We start from the raw sequence: 20,970 nt of genomic DNA, 5'->3' as shown, positions 1-20,970 counted from the left end.
GGAATAACGAATGCATTCGTTGTCTGTAAACGAAAGTAAAGAAATAATTCTACATTCTTTTAATTGGTCCTTGGGAGGTCACATGATCGGAGTTCATTGTCACATGGTACCATATGGTAACTTTTAGCCAATTAACTTATTCCATTTGATCCCTACTGTATTGCAGACAGTAAGGCTGTTTTATTCAGTTGTGAGGTAGTCCTGTGAGACTTTGGCTGGTGGTGTTACAGTTGCAGTGTGTGGAGTGAGTCACTGGATTTGCAGAAATGGACGGTTTACCTGATGATAACTTGGCTTCTGGCACAGAGACAACAGGCAAACAAGCTAAGGTAACACCTGCACTTTTTTACAAAAGAGGATCAGCAGCAAGGCCTGCAGCAAAGTCCCATGCTTCATCAAGTGGCCAAAAATAAGACAGCCACCACTAGTGCTGCTACTGTGGCCCTTAATGTCTCGCAATCTGTTAGACACCAAGAAGGAGAGGGAAACAAGAAGCAGGGTTCACAATCAGACATGGACATAATGCAGTTAAGTACGCCTCTTCAAGGTGTAGACATTGGAAGCATAGAAGAGGAGGTACCCCTTGATTTCATTCATGATGTGTCCAGTCCTGAACAATATCAAAGTCCTGTATCGCAACTCCTATTTACAACTGACCTTCCAGAATCATCATCACCCCCATCATCCTCTGGCTCTTTAGTTGTAATGGATACACCACCCTCCCATTCAAGTAGTGCCACCGTCGCCAGTACAAGGCCTCCATCTTCCAAAAGCTATTGCCTCCCGCAAAATGCCCCATCTGCACAACCCGGTTCCAGTTCCAGCCGGAAATCTAAAGTTTGGGAGCATTTTTCTATAGTTGTGATGGTAGATCAGCTAAATGTAAGCTATGTGGCAGGGAAGTCAGTCGTGGTAGAGTTATAGGGCATCTGACTAATTCTGGCATGAATCACCATTTGCGCACACACCACAAGCCAGTCCTGTTAAGAGAAGACAGTGGGTTGTTGTCACCTCCACCCAGTAAAAAAAAGGGCAAGTATTGCTAGTTCCAGTGCTACCATCAGCCCAGATAACCTGGACAAGGGGCACAGAGGGGAAGCTGTTGACTCCAGTCAAGCAAAACAGCCCACCTTGGATCAATTTAGTGGATTTCATTCCAGGGGGATTTCAAGACAGCAGTCCCGTAAAATTACCCGCCTCATTGGCGAGCTCATAGCCGTCGGGGGAGCTCCTTTTAACATGGTGGAGGGGGAACCGTTTAAACGTCTAATGCAGGCAGTTGCACCCCAGTGTGTAATTCCATCCCGTACCACATTTAGTCGCAGTATAGTACCCTCCTTACATTAATCTTGTGTGGAGTTAATAAAACAGGAGCTAGGCAGAGCCACAGGACAGTGTTTACATTTCACCACAGACTTGTGGAGTGCTCCCAGTGGGCAGCATGCCTTCTTATCACTAACAGCACACTGGTGGCAGCCCATTGTAATGGAACCAGCCCAAATTACATCAGGACCAAGAAACACAGGACCTGGTGTTGTAGAAAAACCAAAATCAGGGGCACTGCTCATTCCTACTGCATGCAGAGGTTTTAGATGAGCAGCACAGCTCGCATAACATAAACCGTGCATTACAGAAAATGGTGGCAGAGTGGCTTGGGGAGCAGGCAAATACACAGGTAAAGATGGGGTTTGTGGTCACTGATGGGGCAGCCAATATGTTAAAAGCACTGCGGGATGGCAAATTTGTTGGTGTCCGATGCTCCGCCCATGTCCTCCATCTTGTAGTAAAGGCTGGTATAGATGACACCACTGAGAGCAATACAAAGCTCTCTGAAGTGTTAGACTCCTGTAGGAAAATTGCAGGCCATTTTCATAGAAGTGTGAAGGACAGTCACATTTTCAGGCAGGAGCAGATTAAGGCAGGTCTTCCTCAACACCGCCTGAAGCAGGATGTAAGCACCAGGTGGAATTCTACATTGGACATGCTTGAAAGAATTCTGGAGCAACAAAAAGCAATACATGCAATGTCACATGAGCAGGTCATCGGTGTGACCAGACCACTTAGCAGGGAGGAGTGGAAAATAATAGCTCAGGTGGTGACTGTACTAAGCCCCTTTCGTGCAGCCACAGAAAACCTAAATCAAGAAAATGCAAGCTTGGCTCAAGTCATCCCCCTCTTTACCCATCTTGTTAACAAAATGGATGCCATCCTCAACCATAGAGAAAACTTGCCTGGAGGATACATAGTACCTGATGTTGCCACACTTGTCAGAAGACTGCATGGACAATTAAACCGGAGGATCCCAGAGCTCACTGATGCTTGCCCTGAATTGATGCTTGCCACCATGTGTGACCCCCAAATTAAGGGCAAAATGGCACTCCAAGCCAATTCCCTAACAAGCTGGAGAGAGAAATTAATCAACAGGGTGTGTGACAGGCAAAGACACTTGGTTGTGCCGTCAGAGAGGGACGATGAGGATGATGATGATGATGAAGAAGAGGAGGATGAGCCTGCTATGTCATCATCATCACCCATCACAAACACTGCTGGACACTCATCAAGAGCTGCTGACTTTTGGGCAGAAACTTTGCAAACCTTGGTCGGACACAACAGACAACCCTCAAGGATACCCAGAGATAAGGTTGCAGAGACTGTAAAAAGTTATTTGTCTGAACCCCATCTGGCACCTACAGCGGATAGTCTCAAGTACTGGGATGAAAGGAGGGCAATTTGGCCTGCTCTCTCCATGGTGGCCCAGGAGCTCCTATCCTGCCCCCCAACCTCTGTGCAAAGTGAACGGGTATTTTCAGTCACTGGCAATATTCTCTGCCCACAGCGTTCACAGCTGGCCCCTCAGCTCATGGAGCAGATGACTTTTCTTAAAGTAAACATGCCCAAGCTGGGATACCCTGCCCTAAGCTTTGACACCAATTAGTTATGAGTTCTACAGTTCAAGTTAAAAGTTGAAGTTCTTGGTTACAAATTGGAATGTTGGATCCCGTTGTGTTATCAGTTGTTTGAAAAAGTTAAGAAAGTGAACAGCACCATCAAACAGGTTAGTGGTCTGTCAATTTTCTTCTTAGCCTCCTAACATTACATTTAGAATGCTAATAATTTCTATTTAATTTATATCTTTCCCTCCTTCTTTTAGGATTTAGTGGACATTTAGTGGACATTTTTGTGGATACAACAAGGACGTCCATTTATGTGGTAAAGGAGATCAGCAAATCAGTGGTAAGTAAATGACAATTTTTTTTTCTTAAAGGGGTACTCCGGCACTTAGACATCTTATCCCCTATCCAAAGGATAGGGGATAAGATGCCTGATCGCGGGGGTCCCGCCGCTGGGGACCCCCCTCATCTTGCATGCGGCACCCCAGTTAAAATCAGTCTCCGGGGACTGATTTTAACTGGGGTGCAGCGTGCAAGATCACAGGGGTCCCCAGCGGCGGGACCCCCGCTATCAGGCATCTTATCCCCTATCCTTTGGATAGGGAATAAGATGTCTAGGCGCCGGAGTACCCCTTAAATGACAGTAGTGCTTTACAATGCATCTGACACTTAAGTGACCTCTATTAAATGGAGCACAGATCCCAGCAGCATATTAAAAGTCACAGTGTAATAAAAGTATAGCTTTAGTACCTTAAAGGGGTATTCCGGGCAAAAACATTTGATCCCCTATCCAAAGGATAGGGAATAAGATGTCTGATCGTGGGGGCCCACTGCTGGGACCCCCAGCGATCAGACATCTTATCCCCTATCCTCGCCTAACACACTCGCCTAACACATGTGTGAAAGGCTTAACTCTTCCACACCTGGAAGAAAAGCACAGAAAACATATAATGCATGAAAAACAATGTCTGAACAGGGCCTGAAACGGGAAAATGCAAAAATAAATAAATGGACATTACACCCAGGTTCACAATGCCTCAGGACCCCACCTCTCCAACTGTTGAGGTAAATAATAATAATAAATTAGAGGTACTATTGCAATACACATTTCATGCACTGGTGGAATCTGTGTTCTGCTATCAAAGTTATCATCAATCATGTAGACACCACAACAGGAGATGAATTTTTTCTTACCTACAATTTTTTTAATATTTTGATGGCAAAGGCCTTGAATGCAAATGTAGCAATAAATAACAACTGTAATCATCATTTTTTGCCTTGTATGCCTGCTGTCTACAATCAGCCAGCATAATCATACCAATTGCATGTTTATATTGTAGGAAGGATTTGGCACCATTTTGTATGAGGTTACAATATACAAGTCAACATGAAACTTTGGTAATAGAATACAGAGGTAATACAATAAACCTGAACATTGCCAACATTTCTAACATAACAAAACTGTCAACCAGCCTAAAAATAATGATTCTTTAATCTTTTAGGTTTGTGAAGGTGCCCTGTTGTTGCTGCTGCTGGTGTCAGCCAATGGAGGTGATTGGCTGATTCCTGATATTGCCATCAGGAGGTCCACCCTTAGCTGTGCTGTGGCCTGAAGGTGCTGCTGGCTGACCCGGGCCAACATCACTTGGAAGTCGTCAGCCTGCCGACGGTGAAGTCGGTGCATGGCCCTATTCAAGCGTTGCATCTCCCGTGCAAGGTGCCTCGTCTCCCTGGACAACCTGTCCCTTTCTTGGAGTACCCTAAGGTAGGTGTCCATTGGGACAGATGCGGGTGCTGGGGTTGGAGATAGTGGACTGGGGATAGCTGGTGAACAGGCAGCTGAGCTCAGGGGTTGGCCCATGTCCTCCTCAGGTACTGGCACATTATCATCTGCCTCAACGGCCCTCCGGCTCTCCAATTGTGACAGGACAGGTGATGGTGGGGAACTGTCATGGTGACTCCTTAATGAAGCCTGGCCTTGTTGATCTAAAAAAAAATAATAATAATAAAAATAAAAAAAAGGTATTTTAAAATAAAAATCAAGTGACTGAAAGCAGTTGTGTTGTTGATCATTACATGATACACAAAATACTCTCCCTAAGGCTTAACAATATAATAATTAAGTTATTGTACTGGTGTATATTTGTCATCTAACCCTATAAATGTTATACACCATTATACACCACAAATATACACCATTGCAAATAGCTAAATTGCCTATTGTGATAAAAAGCATGGTTAGCTGAGTAATTTACATAATATCCACATTGCTATCAATATAGAATTAGAAAGTACAAATTTACGAGTTGTGTGGACATGTCAAAAGATGACATTACAGTGTGTCTCATTCCTTTGACTCGCTGCCATCTTATTCTTAAGGAAAGGGGTGGCCGTAGATCACTCTACTTCCGGGCTTTCAATCATGTGACCATTTCTCAACATAGCTTACCTGTCCTCGGGGCTCCGGCGTGTCCTCTTCAGGATCCCCTGCATCGTCAGCGCTCTCCATCGTTGTCATCACGTCGCTGTGCACGCCATCCTGTCATCCAATAGGAGCGGCTTGCATAGCGGCGTAATGGCGGCGAGCGAGGATGCCGAGGAAGCAGAGGCCTTGCCGGAGCGTCGGGGACACAGCGACAGCGATGGCAGGTGACATCCAGGGCAGCGGTAAAAAGCGGTGACGGTACGTAGTGGCGGGTAAAGGAGAGTATAACCTCCAATACCAGTGGTCTTCAACCTGCGGATCTCCAGATGTTGCAAGACTACAACTCCCTGCAGTGCCCGGACAACAATTGGCTGTCAGGGCATGCTGGGTGTTGTAGTTTTGCAACATCTGGAGGTCCGCAGGTTGTAGACCACTGTCCTATACTTTACATTGCACGGATCCCTCAACATACGATGGTTTCAACAAACAATGGTTCATTTGGAACGGATTACCATCGTATGTTGAGGGACCACTGTATATGCTGTTCAGTTCAGCCATTTTGTCTGATATGCTCTATGTTAATTATTTAATTAATCTCTATGGGGGCCTGCTCTACTTCATTATTTGGTCTGATAGTACAGTGGTCCCTCAACATACGATGGTAATTCTTTCCAAACGACCCATCGTTTGTCGAATCCATCGTATGTTGAGGGATCCGTGCAATGTAAAGTATAGGAAGCTGTACCTTCCCCGCCACTCCGGACCGCATCCTCACCGTTCCCGATGCTGTCCCGCTGCTCCGGGTCCACTTCACGATCCTCCGGCTTCTTCTGCATCTTCTGCAGGGTCCGGGCCTCGCTTTCTGGTGACGTTATTACGTTGTTGAGCCGGGACGGCGTGCGTAACGACGTAATAGCGACACCGGAAAGCGAGGCCCGGACCCTGGAGAAGATACAGAAGACGCCGGAGGATCGTGAAGTGGACCCGGAGCAGCGGGGATAGGCAAGTGATCCTGTCCGGGATGCTTAAACTGCTATCCGACAGCAGCTTAAGCATTTTGCACTGTCGGATAGCAGTTAATGCGATGGCCCCGACATATAAAAGCATCGTATGTCGATGCTGACATCGACATGCGATGGCCTCTAAGAGGCCATCATATGTCGATTTGATCATATGTCGGGGCCATCGCATGTCGGGGGGTTACTGTATAGGACAACAACAGGGTAGACTAGATTCCCTGACATCTGCATGTCCCAACATTACAAATAGCATAAATGCTTTAAAGGGGTACTCCGGTGAAAACCTTTTTTTCTTTTAAATCAACTGGTGGCAGAAAGTTAAACATATTTATAAATTACTTCTATTAAAAAATCTTAATCCTTCCTGTACTTAGCTGCTAAATACTACAGAGGAAATTCTTTTCTTTTTGGAATGCTCTCTGATGACATCACGACCACAGTTCTCTCTGCTGACGTTATTATAACACTTATCACTTATAACACTTTATTTATTTTTGTCCTTAGTGGGATTTGAACCCAAGGCCCCAGCACTGCAAAGAAGTGCTAACCACTGAGCCACCATGCTGCCCTTAGCATACATCTGCTATGCATGGTTGCTAAAATGGACAGAGATGTCTGCAGAGAGCACTGTGTTCGTGATGTCATCAGTGTTCCAAAAAGAAAGGAATTTCCTCTGTAGCATTCAGCAGCTAATAAGTACTGGAAGGATTAAGATTTTTTTAATAGAAGTAATTTACAAATATGTTTAACTTTCTGCCTCCAGTTGATTTAAAAGAAAAAAAAGGTTTTCACTGGAGTACCCCTTTAAGAATCAGTATTGAGCTAGGGGGGGGGGGATACAAATATATAGTAATACAGTTATTGTATAAGTTCAAATAGTTATTTTTTATTTTTATTTTCTTGTTGTTTTATCAATTAATATTATTGTAATACATAATTAATCATATATGTGTATATATATATATATATATATATATATATATATATATCATTTTACTCACCAGATCTCTCTGCCTCGGATGTCTGAGCCTCTGGCAGGAGGTGCTTCTTCAACTCCAGCTCCCAGTTCTTGAAGTTGATGTTCCTCCTCTGCTGCTGCTTTTTTATTTTTTTGACTACTGATGCCCTGCAGTCATAGTACCTGTTTGTGTTTTACATAAAATAGTTTATTCAAGTTTATCATACCATTTCCGTTTTATGACAATAAACAGTTTTGTTGAGAAAGAATTTTGTTCTTTTGCTTGAATGCTCATATTTCTGCATTTATACCACACTACACAGATATAGTCAGACTTATCCTCTTTATCTTTACTAGTTTATCAAACCAATCCTTCAAGTCCCGGAAAATGGCAAAATATACTATAGCAGTGTTTACCAACCAGGGGTGCCTCCAGCTGTTTTAAAACTACAAATCTGAGCATGTTGGACTATACTAGTATATAGTCCATAGGTCAGTGTTTCCCAACCAGGGGTGCCTCCAGCTGTTGCAAAACTACAACTCCCAACATGCTGGGAGTTGTAGTTTTGCAACAGCTGGAGGCACCCCTGGTTGGGAAACACTGACCTATGGACTATATACTAGTATAGTCCAACATGCTGGGAGTTGGAATTTCATTTGGAGCAGCTGATGAGCCACATGTATGAGGGCATGATGGTAGTTGTAGTAACTAACTGCAACTCCTGACTTGAAAAAAAAATAAAAAATAAATAAAAAATGTCACATTAAAAGGGTGCTTTTTTTTAAATCAACTGGTGCCAGAAAATTAGGCAGATGTGTACATTTTAATAAAAAACAAAATATTATTCCTTCCAGTACTTATTAGCTGCTAAAGAGGAAATTATTTTCTTTTTCAAACACAGAGCTCTCTGCTAACATCACAAGCACAGTGCTCTCTGCTGACATCTCTGTCCATTTTAGGAACTGTCCAGAACAGCATATGTTTGCTATTAAGATTTTCTCCTACTCTGGACAGTTCTTAAAATGGAAAGAGATGTCAGCAGAGAGCACTGTGCTCGTGATATCAGCAGAGAGCTCTGGGTTACAAATATTAATGAATTTCCTATGTAGAATTCAGCAGCAACTTAATACGTACTGTAAGGTTTATGGAATATGATCAACTTTCTGGCACCAGTTGATTTAAGAAAAAAAAAAAAAAAGTTTTCAACCAGAGTACCCCTTTTAAAACAAAAATGGTACTGTCAAAAACTACAGACCGGGGTGCATCATACAGGACCGTATAAGGAGAACTAAGAAAGTTATAGGGGTCAGAATACAAAAAAATTGCCCCCTCATATGTGTATCCTCATGTCACGCATACATAATTACCGGTAGTTATGCAGATGAGCAAGTCCACTATTTTTTTGCAAGAAAGGTGGTTCCCCACTTATGGAGCATTTGCTTTAGGGGCGAAACCACGGATACATCGGTAAACACTAGATGTAATTACAAATCTAAGATGTAAAGGACATATGTGTAACAAACAATAAAGGTTATAGAATGGTATTGTCATAGACCAAGACAAGCATAGATTATGCTTTGCAATATGTCTTTGCCAACACATTGATGATGATATCATAATGAAATATTTACTCACCGATGCCTGATGCTGAGAACTGTCCTGTCCGCTGTGCCACTTCCAACTTGGGACACTTTCTCCCTCACCCGGCTCCAGGCGGCCATCTTCTCCTGGGTGCCCACTGTCGTGTTGAATAACACAAATTTTTCTGTGCTAACAGCAGCCACCAGTGCTACGTTCTCAGCCTCCGTGAATTTCGGCCCTCTTTGTTTTTTGGCTAGTGGGACTCCCACTGAGTGCAGACTCTCAGACTCAGATGTGTGGCTGCCACTGCCAGAGTCCGATATTGTCCAACCACTTTGTCTTGCGATTGGACCTGCTCGGACTTTACTCATCCTCTTCTCTCCACGCCACGACTACACTCAGACACATCATCCACACGCTCACTCACACATGCTCTATCACTCACATCCACAACAGCACGCTCACCCTCCTCTCTCCCAGACACCACAGACACAATATCTCTCATTCCAGACATTGTTTTTTTCACACAATTTACACACAATACAATCAATTTCTCACTCTCAGTACACGCTGGCAAGATTTATCAATCTGTGTGAGAGAAAAAGGGGAGTGACCACAACAGCCAATCACATGTCAGATAATGAACTCTGGTAAAGTGAAAGCTGAACTGTGATTGGTTGCTATGGGAGACCAGACCACTCCACTCTTTCTCTCACACAGTTTGATAAATCTGGGCCACTGGGTGAAAACTCTGAGCCCCTGACTGACCGGGCCTAACTTTACTTCGGCTGTTTTGTTAATCGTTAGGAATACAGAAACATAAAAGGAATAATGTAATCTGCCGAATTTGAAAGTAAAACGAATGCGGCCGAAATAACGAATACGTCCGAAGTAACGAAAGCGCCAAATGTAACGAATGTGTACGAAATAATTGACGGGTGTGATATAACGAATGCATCCGAATGATATTTCGGATGGATCCGAAAATGTACGGATGCATCCGAAAAACAGAATGAAACGATTTACTCGATAACGAATGTGCAACAGAACCAAAATTTTTTTAATACGAAAATGTACGAAACGAAAAAAAAACGAATTTTTGGGTCGTGCACAAGTCTATTACATTATTTATCCCAGGGGCCCCATGGGTTGTCAGTCCACACCTGGTGCAAGCTTTAGGCTCTATAACAACAGCGCTGCAGATGGTTTTAGTCTAGTTGCCTGTTGGGTAAAATTTTTAAATGCCATTCTCTACTGCTACCCTTCTATGCACCCCCCCCCCCATGTGCACAGAGACATCACAGTACTAGTACACAATGTACTGTGACATCACTGTACATTTTAACAGTGTGGAAGTTGGGGCAGCATGAGTAGACCATATAGTGGCTGAATGGCACAGCCCAGAGTTGGCTGAAGCATGAGGAGACCATATGGTGGCTGAATGGCACAGCCTGGAGTTGGCTGAAGCATGAGGAGACCATATAGTTGCTGATTGGCACAGTCTGGAGGTGGCTGAAGCATGAGGAGACGATATAGTGGCTGAACGGCCCAGCCTGGAGTTGGCTGAAGCATGAGGAGACCATATAGTGGCTGAATGGCACAGCCTGGAGTTGGCTGAAGCATGAGGAGACCGTATAGTGGCTGAATGGCACAGCCTGGAGTTGGCTGAAGGATGATGAGACCATATAGTGGCTGAATGGCACAGCCTGGAGGTGGCTGAAGCATGATTATTATTATTTTATTGGCACCATTTTGGAATAATGTAGACCAGTATGGTGGATCTAGGGGCCTGCAGTACCTATAAGAATATATATCCATAACAAAGAAATTTTTGGTCACATTATGGGTACACGTACTGTATATGTTGTGGATTTCCTGCTGAAGATTATTTCATGCGCATTTAATATAAGAAATAGCTAAACACAGCATCACATCTTCAGCATATACCGTATCTGTAAGAATACCCTTATTATTAAAGTAACAATTTAACAATTTCATCATAACTCCCAAAAACATGGTGAAATTAATTTCCCATTGACTGGCCATGATTGTTCTAGCATGAACTACCTTAAAATAAACCTTTCAATTAAATTTTTTAGATGTGTCAAAAGTTTTCATTGATGGAGGTCTGAGTGTTCAGACCCCCACCAGTCATAAGAATAATCCAGGAGAAGTCCGCACAGTCACACGCCCCTCTCCCTGCTCAGTGTGACTTCATCAAGACATGGTCCGTATAATTATTTTGAGTGTGTGTCTCGATGACAGAGCTGGTAGAGAACGTGCTGAGTGTGGATATTTCCTGGTTCACTCTCCTGATTGGCAGGGGTCTGAACAAACAGACCCCACTGATCAAAACTATTGACATGTGACTAGGACATGTCAAAGGTTTTTCCAAGTGACAGTGCCCTGGAAAATAGGTTTGTGCAAGGTGAAGGAATACAGAGCAAAACTGATATGTTTCGCCACATTTATTTAACTGTCTGGTTCCCCATAACCACCATATCCGCGCTGAGATTTCATTCTGTATACTGCTCTTAAAAAATTGCTGTGATTGGTTCCTATAGGCAACACAGACAGATTTTGTCAGTTTTAATAAATCTGTCCCAGTGTGTTTGCCCTTCTGCATGACGTAGGGAATGTTGCAGGACAGATATTCTATCTTTGGTGTTCTTTGAATCCCTGTGCCATACCACTGTCCCTTTAGGGACTGCAAGAGGCATAACAAAGTTATATATTTTTTTATAATTAAATAATTAATTATTCAAATGACCACATGTGCTTTACACCTATGAACTATAGCAACTTGCAACTAAAATAGCCCTTGCCTGTCAAGACATGAATTCCATAAGACCTCTGAAAGTGTTCTGTGGCATTCCCAGCAGATTCCTGTAAGTTGCAATGTGGAGCCTCCTGGAATTAGTCTGGTCTTTCCAGCACATCCCACAAACGACTGTTGGATGAGATCTAGGGAAATTGGAAGGTAAACCTCAAAACTATATTCTATGTCTTCAATATACTCCAAGACATTTTTTTAAAGTGTGGCAGTACACATTATCCTGTGGAAAATCTTTAGCAAAGTCCGATTTGCTGTGCTCGCAGAACTCTTCAAAAAGTTCAGTTTACAGAGAATATGTTCTATGCACACCTGCAATGCAATAACCCTCAAAACTTGTGGAAAACACTGCCTAAGGGTGCGTTCACACAGAGTAATTCAAGAGGAATTTACTCGAGTAATTCCTCTTGAATTCTCCGCTCCAAATTCATTCACATCTCCTCTGCCCATTGACTTTAATGTTTTTTCCGCTGTTCTGTTCACACTGCGGAAATTCTGCAAGTGGAATTCCGACGCTGAATTCCGTTCCGCTTGATGAATGAGCATGTTCATTCTTCAAGTGGAATCCGCTAGCAGAAATCAATGGTAAAAAAAAATGGAATTTGGGCGGAAATTCATATGGAATTTGCGCGGAAATGGCTGAAAAACCCTTCACTTCTTTCTCCCCCAAATCCGCAAAAATCCTGTGCGAATTGCGCGTAAAAAAATAAATTTTCACCTGGAAATTTTTCGGCGTGAATTACTCTTGATTTACTCCGTGTGAACGCACCCTAAGAGTTCTAAAGCCCTGTATAACACTGCTTGGTCACCTAGGAATATAGTCAAGTAGTTCTAAAGTTGTTTTAAGGCTAAGTTAATGTCAAACTTACAGCAACAAGCAGCAATCCATAGTAACTTATAAAAGTTGTAGGTAGGTGGACTAGTGATAGTTATAATAGACAGCAGGCAGTGGTGGACTGTGGTATTTGTTGTAGCCAGAAGACAGCAGGAAGTTATGGACTAAGGATGGTTGTAGCAAGCAGACAGTGATGGACTGGTTGGAGTTGTAGTGGTCAGTGGACTGCAAGCAGTGGTAGACTGATTGAAATTTTAGTAACCAGTGGGCAGAAGAGATCGTTGATGTGCTATCTATTGAGTAGCATCAGGCAAAGGCATTTTAAATTTCTCACTGATCCATGCTTGATTCATTTTAACAAACGTAAGTTTTTTCACTTCTTGTTCACTTTCGGGGGACACCACCGACTGCTGCGCTGAACTCTCTCTAATGCTACACTGTAGGGTAGACAAGACAGAATACTCAAACTCGGGCCAACGGTCAATTCTGGTTACGCAGAAGTCCATGGGGTCTGGGCCTCTTGTATCTGTTAAAGAAAGGGCACAGCTTGGGCACATCCCTTTTGGGATAATTCAGGTCAACTATGACTATGGACTTTTTGTCCGAAACATGTCAGTTTTCATCCCACAGACATTGGAATGAATGGGCGGCACTCACGTCTTGCAATGAACAGACACCGCTTTATTTTCTTAGGAGCAGCAGGATCAGACAGTTGCATAACAATGTAAGCGACAATTGTTTCATGCTACATGTGCTTCTTCATGGCTTACTTCTTTGGGTCCCCTTTTTGACCCTTTGGAACATACTTTGTTGTAAAAACCCTTATGGAACATAATGTGATTAGGAACCTCAATCTTCACATCAGGATTAAAGCCAAAAGGCAGCTTTTCCTCCATCTGGGGCAAGCATGTCAAACTCAAAGGCTAACATGGGCCAAAAAAAAAAGGTTAAAATTTATGTGGGCCACATAAAAAAAAATAAACATGCCCCCCTGCACAAGACCCCATGCCCCTCAGTCCCCCCCATTAGGTGTGCAGTACAGTTCCCCCACAGACATACAGCCTTCAGCCATATACAGTGTATGGCTGGAGGCTGTATGCCTGTTTACTGCCCCACTTCAGTATTTCAACCCCCACTCCTCCAGTCCGGGGTCATGATCTACTGCTATGGCCTATGGGCCATAGCAGTAGGTCCCGGGACCGGAGGAGCGGGGGTCGGAACACCGAAGATGAGGTGCTGGTGAGTGGTGACCATACCCACGTGTCCTCTACACTGTTCCACTTCGCTCTTCTCCTATGGGTGCACGCGTCATCAGTGACGTCCCTGCGTGCGCTACCTCCCTGCGGCCCCAGCGTTTTTAAAGTAAACACGGGGCTGCAAAGAGGTAACCGGGCATCCTTATGTCCTGAAAAGATTTTTCGGGACACAGGGATGTGACAGCGGGCCCCTGCGGGCATGGGGCCCGGAGCAGGTGCTCCAGGAGCGCCAATGATAATCCGGCCCTGACCAGAGCAATGAATATCTTTGCCAGGCCGCAAAGATATTAATTGTGGGCCACATGTTTGACACCCATGATCTGGGGGGCATCGGAACTTACTTAAAAAGGGGGTTTTCCAGTGGGAAACAAATCTTTCCGATCAACAGGTGGGAGAAAGTTAAAAGGTAATCTGTCACCAGCGTCACCTGGTAGATATATGAAAAAAGAAGCGTATGCAGATCCATGATAAGATATCAAAATTTTATTGACATAAATCCAAAATCCAATTACAGACATTTAAAACCAAGTAAAATATATATGACTATATAAAGCGCAGATACAACTGCAAGGCCTGCAGCCACAGAGGCACAGAACATATAGGGTGGTCCGGTGGGACTCAAGTGCTACCATAGACGTGACTCACAAAGTAAAAATAAGGAGAAACCTACTGAGTGCCCAAAAGGAATATAGCAATAATAATGTGAGGAGGGTAGCAAAAATAAACAAAGCCCCCTCAGAAGACCCAGTGGTCAATAAAGCAATAAAGTAGGTATAAGTAAAGCAAATTGCAGAGTTGCAGCAAAGAGTATCCATCAAAAATAAACAATAGACAGGTATAGTTACCAAGAGCAGAGTAATAGACGTGCACCAGACCACCCTCACCCAACGTTTCACCAATGAGGCTTCTTCCGGGGTGTAGAAACAAAGCTTTTCGATCAACAGGTGTCAGAAAGTTAAAAGATAATCTGTCACCAGTGTCACCTGCACTAACCGGTCGGTACCGACACGTAGTGCAGGTGACACTGATGACAACGGCACTCATCTTGTTCCAGTCCGTGGCGGGGATCTCCAGTAATCTTTTCTGGTATCTTTACCAGCTTTTGGCATGGGTGGAGCTTAATGACGTATCCGCTGCTGTTCCCAGGACCCAGCAGAGAGCAGCAGCAGTGGTATCCCTAAGCTCTGCCCATGCCCCAAGCCGTTGCTGCTTTCTGCAGGGTCCCAGGCAGCAGCTGTTACGTTATTAAGCTCCGCCCGTGCCGGGAGCAAAGATTGCAGAAAAGATTACAGGAGATCCCCGCCACGGACCGGGACAAGGTGAGTACTGTCGTCATCAGTGTCACCTGCACTACCTGTCGGTACCGACAGGTTAATGCAGGTGACACTGGTGACAGATTTCCTTTAGACAGATTTGTAAGTTACTTCTAAAAATTTATCTTCAAAAATATTAACCTCTTAAGGACTCAGGGCGTACCCGGTGTTTAAAGCAGGGTCACGCCGTGACCCCCGCATCACACCGGGTCGATCTTGGCTGCTAGTCATAGCCGGGACCCTGGGCTAATAACCCTTCAGACGCGGCGATCAAAGTTGACTACCGCATCTGAAAGTGAAAGTAAACGCTTCTTGGTCGCTCAGTCGGGCTGATCGGGACATGGCGATAAAATCGCCATGTCCCAATCAGCTAGGACGCGAGCGGAGGTCCCCTTAACTTTCTCCGTCACATCCGATCTGGGTTTGATTGCTCCAAGCCTGAGCTACAGGCTTGAGCAATCGAGCCCCTATCTCACTGATCCATGAAAAGCTATGGCTTTGCATGGATCAGTATAAGAGATCAGTGTGTGCAGTGTTCTAGCCCCCTTATGGGAGCTAGAAAACTGCAAAAAAAAAAAAAAGATTTTTTTTTTTTTTTTTTTACAAAAGGTCATTTAACCCCTTCCCTAATAAGTTTGAATCACCACTTTTCCCATAAAGAAAAAACTAAGTAAAAACAAACATGTGGTATCACCACGTGCGTAAATGTCCGAACTATAAAAATATATCGTTAATTAAACCGCACGGTCAATGGCGTACACACAAAAAATTCCAGAGTCCAACATAGCGTATTTTTGGTCACTTTTTATATCATAAAAAAATTTATAAAAAGCAATCAAAAAGTCTGATCAATGCAGAAATGGTACCGATAAAGGCTTCAGAACACGGCGCAAAAAATGAGCCCTCAAACCGGCCCATAAGCGGAAAAATAAAAAAGTTATAGGGGTCAGAAGATGACAATTTTAAACATACATTTTCTTATGATTTTTTTCATAAGTACGACAAAATCAAACCTATATAAGTAGGGTATTATTTTAACCGTATGGACCTACAGAATAAAGAGAATGTGTCATTTTACAAAAAAAATGCACTACTTAGAAACGGAAGCCCCTAAGAGTTACAAAATGACATTTTTTCTTCAATTTTGTCACACAATGAATTTTTTTTCAGTTTCGCCATGGATTTTTTGGTAAAATGACTAATGTCACCGCAAAGTAGAATTGGTGGCGCAAAAAATAAGCCATCATATGAAATTTTATGTGCAAAATTGAAAGTGTTGATTTTTAGAAGGTGATGAGGGAAAAATGTAAATGCAAAAACGGAAAATCACCGAGTCCTTAAGGGGTTAATCCTTGAGGTACTTAGCTGCTATATACTACAGAGGAAGTTCTTTTCAGTCTGACCACAGTGCTCTTTGCTGACACCTATGTCCATGTCAGGAACTGTCCAGAGCAGGATAGGTTTACTATGGGGATTTGCTCCTACTCTGCTGACACCTCTGTCTGAGTTAGGAACTGTCCAGAGAGTACTGTGGTCAGAAAGAAAACAACTCAACTTCCTCTGCAGCATACATCAGCTGATAAAAAAAATCTTAATCCTTCAGTTACTTAATAAAAAGTAGTTTACAAATTAACATTTTGGAGCCAGATGATACGGGGAAAATGTCCACTAGAGTACCCCTTTAACCCCTTAAGGACCCAGGGTTTTTCAGACTTTTGCACTTTCGTTTTTTTTTCCACCCTTACCTTAAGAAAAAAAAAAAAAAAATTCAATTTTGCACCTGAAAAAATCCCTATGATGGCTTATTTTTTTGCACCAGCAAATTCTATTTTGTGACGACAGTCATTTTACCCAAAAATCTATGACGAAAATCATTGTGCGACAAAACCGAAGAAAAAACGCCATTTTGTAACTTTTAGGGGCTTCTGCTTCTAAGCAGTACATTTTTCGGTAAAAATGACACCTCTTTATTCTGTTGGTCCATACGATTAAAATGATACCCTATTTTTATAGGTTTAATTTTGTCGTACTTCCGGAAAAAATTACTACATGCAGGTGCTGTATACAAGTGCTGCTGTTTCTAAGTGCATTGGAGAGATATTGCAGGAGACTTACTTGGACTTTTTCAACTGCAACATCTGTGTTTCTGCTGACCACTGCTTGAGAACAGGTAAGGAATTTGTTCAGGTGTTTGGTATTGTGTGTTTGCTAATGAGCCTAGCTCATCAAGGTGTTACATTTGTTTTTGGGGGAGGAGCTTGTGAGGGAGTGTGTGTGTGCATATATATATATAGGCTCTGACTCATTAGCTGGCCTAATTCATTAGCTGCTGTATACAATTGCTGCTGTTTCTAAGTGCATTGGAGAGATATTGCAGGAAATAGTCAGGAGGTTGGCTGGAGGTGGCTACACTCAAAAACAAAAAAAAAAGGTAAGATTTAGGAAAATGGTTTTGTGAGATATCTCCTGGGAGCTACTGCTAGAAGAGATATAAGATGTATTCTTAATATTGTTAAGCAAGCAAAGTAGGAAGGGGAAGTTGATGTTCTTGTCCATCTAGGGACAAATGACCTGGCTTGCAATGAAGTTTCAGGGTTTAAGGAATCTTTCATCACACTTGGTAATGATGTACAGGATTTTGCATCCATTGTTTCATTTTTTTGAAGTTCTGCCTGAGCATAATGTTCAGCATGATAGGCAGAGGCACATTAAAGAGTTCAACTTATGGCTTAGTAAATGGTGTCAAGAGCAAGGATGTGGCTTTGTGTCTCATGATAGCTCTACTTGGAATAGAAAGGAACTGTACAAAAAAAGATGGTTTGCATCTTTCTCTCAAATGCACTCAGTGATCAATTCCAAGAATTTGCTAAGGAGCATTTAAACTAGGAAGGGGGGGGCGCAAAAGTGAAAATCCATGAGTCCAATTGCCCCCCGAAACAATGCCAGAACATGTCAGTAGCCCAGAGGTTAAGAAATGACAAGCTCTGAGTCCTGTCTACAAATGCCTGCAGTCTAGGTAATAAAATAAATGAACTTGGGTCAATAATGGCATCTGAAAATGTAGATTTAGTGGCTGTTACTGAGACATGGTTTAATGAAAGGAATGACTGACATATCCATACCAGGGTACTCTTTATACAGAAGAGACAGCGAAGGCAAGAAAGGAGGAGGAGTGGCCCTATATGTGAAAGATCGCATACAATCTAACATAATACAAGTTAGTGAGGCAACCACAGAGTCAGCTTGGGTTGCGTTGCTGTTTGGTAATCATGCAGTAACTTGTGTAGGTGTGATATACAGACCATCTGGCCAAGTTAAAGAAGTAGATCTAGTTGAAGAAATATCTAAAATGACAATGAAAGGAGAAGTTATTATGGGAGACTGCAATCTTCCGGATATAAACTGGAAAACCAAAATAGCAAGTTCTGCCAGGAGTACAGATATTCTAAAGTCTCTACTGAGATTATCTCTACAAGTGGTTGAGGAGCCAACGCGGAAGGAGGCCATTTTGGATTTGGTATTCACAAATGGGGATTTGGTATATGATGTTATTGTTGGCAAAAGCTTTGGATCTAGTGATCACCAGTGTGGTTTAATATAAGAACAGTGAAGGAGTCACACCACACAAACACTAAAGTTTTAGAAAAACAGACTTCAAAAATGAGATTAGTCATAAATGAGTCCCTATCAGACGAACAAATTACATGGAGTTCAGGAGAAATGGGACTACTTAAAAGACACTTTATTGAAGGCAACAGAAAATTGCACTAGACTTGTCAGTAAAAGCAGAAAAAGGAAGAGACCACTGTGGTACTCAGCAGAAGTGGCCAAAATCATAAAAAAAAACTAGCATTTAGTAATTATATAACAACCCAGAGCAATGAAGATAGGGAAATCTACAAGACTAGGCAGAAAGAGGACAAGCAAGTTATAAGAACTTCTAAAGCACAGGCAGAAGAAAAACTAGCTCAGTCTGTGAAAAAAGGGGATAAGACATTCTTCAGATATATAAATGAAAAAATGAAATCAAAACCAGGAATAAACTAAATTAAAAACAAAGGAAGGAAGGTATGTAGAAGAGAATAAGGGCTAGTCGACTGCCTTCATGAATACTTCTGCTCAGTTTTTACAGAAGAAAAAGGACCTCCATTAGAGAGGAAAACTAAGGAATTCTTTGATGCATGTGTCTTTATAGAGGAAGAGGTTCTACGCTTGCTTTCTAAAGTGAAGACAAATCAATCACAGGGGCCTGATGAGATACACCTAAAATTATTAAAAGTTTAGTGGTGAGCTAGCAAAAGCGTTAACAGATTTATTTAACCAATCAATGGTAACCGGAGCCGTCCCGGAAGATTGGAAATTAGCAAATGTTGTGCCCATTCACAAGAAAGGTAGTAAGGAGGAATCAAGCAACTATAGGCCAGTAAGTCTGACATAAATAGTGGGGAAATTAATAGAAACCCTACTAAAGTATTGGATTGTGGAACATCTAAAATCCCATGGATTGCAAGATGAAAAACAACATGGGTGTACTTCAGGGAGATCATTTCAAACAAATCTTATTGATTTTTTTGACTGGGTGACTAAACGAATAGATGGCGGAGGGGCAGTAGACATCGCCTATCTAGATTTTAGTAAGGCTTTTGACACTGTCCCACATAGAAGACTTATCAAACTACAGTCATTGAGCTTGAACTCCAATATTGTTGAGTGGATTAGGCAGTGGCTGAGTAACAGACAACAGAGGGTTTTAATCAATGGAGAATATTCAGAGCAAGGTCTTGTCACCAGTGGGATACCTCAGGGATCTGTACTGGGACCATCTTCATTAGCGATATTACAGAAGGTCTCGATGGTAAGGTATGTCTTTTTGCTAATGACACAAAGATATGTAACAGGGTTGATGTTCCTGGAGGGATCCGCCAAATGGAAAAGGATTTAGGCAAACTAGAAGTATGGTCAGAACTCTGGCAACTGAAATTTTATGTGGATAAGTGCAAGATAATGCACCTGGGGCGTAAAAACCCTCAGGTAGAATATAGATTATTTGACCTCAGTATCAGAGGAGAGGGATTTAGGAGTAATTATTTCAGAAGACTTAAAAGGTAGGAAGACCATGTAAGAGCAGCAGGAAACGCTAGCAGAATGCTTTGATGTATAGGGAGAGGTATAAGCAGTAGAAAGAGAGAAGTGCTCATGCCGCTGTACAGAACACTGGTGAGACATCAATTGGAGTATTGTGCGCAGTACTGGAGGCTGTATCTCCATAAGGATATACTTGAACAAAGGGTAAAAAAACAGGGGGCGCTCCCTGATGGGGTATACTGACAGGTGTGTACCCTGTACCACACCTGGGTAATATACCAACCTGGTGAAGTAGTTGCGCTAAGCTATGCTGCGCTTCGTGGTGATAGGCTGCTGCTCTCTTACCGGTACCGGATTGCCAAAATGGTGTCTGGTTGTTGTGGCAGAATACAAAATGGAAAGAAACCGGTTTTGCTGAGGCGCTGCCCAGTGGGTAGTCAGAATTAGGTCAAGTGGCACAGGACAATAAATACTTTTATTGGTGAAGTTCCAGAAGGATATAGATACGCTAGAGAGAGTTCAAAGAAGAGCTACTAAACTAGTACATGGATTGCAGGATAAAACTAACCAGGAAAGGTTAAAGGACCTTAACATGTATAGCTTAGAAGAAATGAGAGAGGGGATATGATAGAGACTTTTAAATACATAAAGGGAATCAACATGGTAAAGGAGGAGAGCATATTTAAAAGAAGAACTACCACAAGAGGACAGTTTTAAATTAGAGGGGCAAAGGTTTAAAAGTAATATCAGGAAGTATTACTTTACTGAGAGAG

At 42.6% G+C, this 20,970-nt stretch overlaps 2 protein-coding genes across 5 annotated transcripts; one reads left to right on the top strand and one right to left on the bottom strand.

Moving 5' to 3' along the window:
- The first annotated feature begins 1,545 nt into the window (after positions 1–1,545).
- Positions 1,546–4,532, top strand: LOC130340255 (zinc finger BED domain-containing protein 4-like). Of its 4 annotated transcripts, none has more exons than XM_056554144.1 (3): positions 1,546–3,055; positions 3,152–3,234; positions 4,394–4,532. In XM_056554144.1, the coding sequence occupies exon 1, from the start codon at positions 1,637–1,639 to the stop codon at positions 2,933–2,935; it is 1,299 nt and encodes a 432-aa protein (XP_056410119.1). In that variant the 5' UTR covers positions 1,546–1,636; the 3' UTR covers positions 2,936–3,055; positions 3,152–3,234; positions 4,394–4,532. The 4 variants fall into 4 exon arrangements, with proteins under 4 accessions (XP_056410119.1, XP_056410117.1, XP_056410116.1 ...); XM_056554142.1 differs by adding an exon at positions 4,232–4,305 and having other exon boundaries at positions 1,546–3,234; positions 4,394–4,526; XM_056554141.1 differs by lacking the exon at positions 4,394–4,532 and adding an exon at positions 4,232–4,307.
- LOC130340257 (uncharacterized) lies at positions 4,390–9,844 on the bottom strand. Its single transcript, XM_056554145.1, has 3 exons — positions 8,930–9,844; positions 7,337–7,476; positions 4,390–4,877 (listed from the first exon to the last, which is right to left on the bottom strand). Exons 1-3 carry the CDS (start codon positions 9,244–9,246, stop codon positions 4,390–4,392), a joined length of 945 nt encoding a protein of 314 aa, XP_056410120.1. The 5' UTR covers positions 9,247–9,844.
- Positions 9,845–20,970: the final 11,126 nt, after the last annotated feature.

The sequence above is a fragment of the Hyla sarda genome, unplaced genomic scaffold, assembly GCF_029499605.1.
Source record: "Hyla sarda isolate aHylSar1 unplaced genomic scaffold, aHylSar1.hap1 scaffold_579, whole genome shotgun sequence".
NCBI lineage: Eukaryota > Metazoa > Chordata > Amphibia > Anura > Hylidae > Hyla > Hyla sarda.
Note: the sequence above shows the minus strand (reverse complement) of the source record. Positions and strands in the feature narration are given on the sequence as shown.

Bases quoted from the DNA above. Each gene is read 5' to 3' on its own strand.
- LOC130340257 (XM_056554145.1), bottom strand. From the start codon at position 9,246: ATGAGTAAAGTCCGAGCAGGTCCAATCGCAAGACAAAGTGGTTGGACA. The intron at 7,477-8,929 runs GTGAGTAAATAT...AAACACAAACAG, and splicing joins GTTCTCAGCATCAGGCATCG to GTACTATGACTGCAGGGCAT. The intron at 4,878-7,336 runs GTGAGTAAAATG...ATTTTTTTTTAG, and splicing joins ATCCGAGGCAGAGAGATCTG to ATCAACAAGGCCAGGCTTCA.
- LOC130340255 (XM_056554144.1), top strand. From the start codon at position 1,637: ATGGTGGCAGAGTGGCTTGGGGAGCAGGCAAATACACAGGTAAAGATG.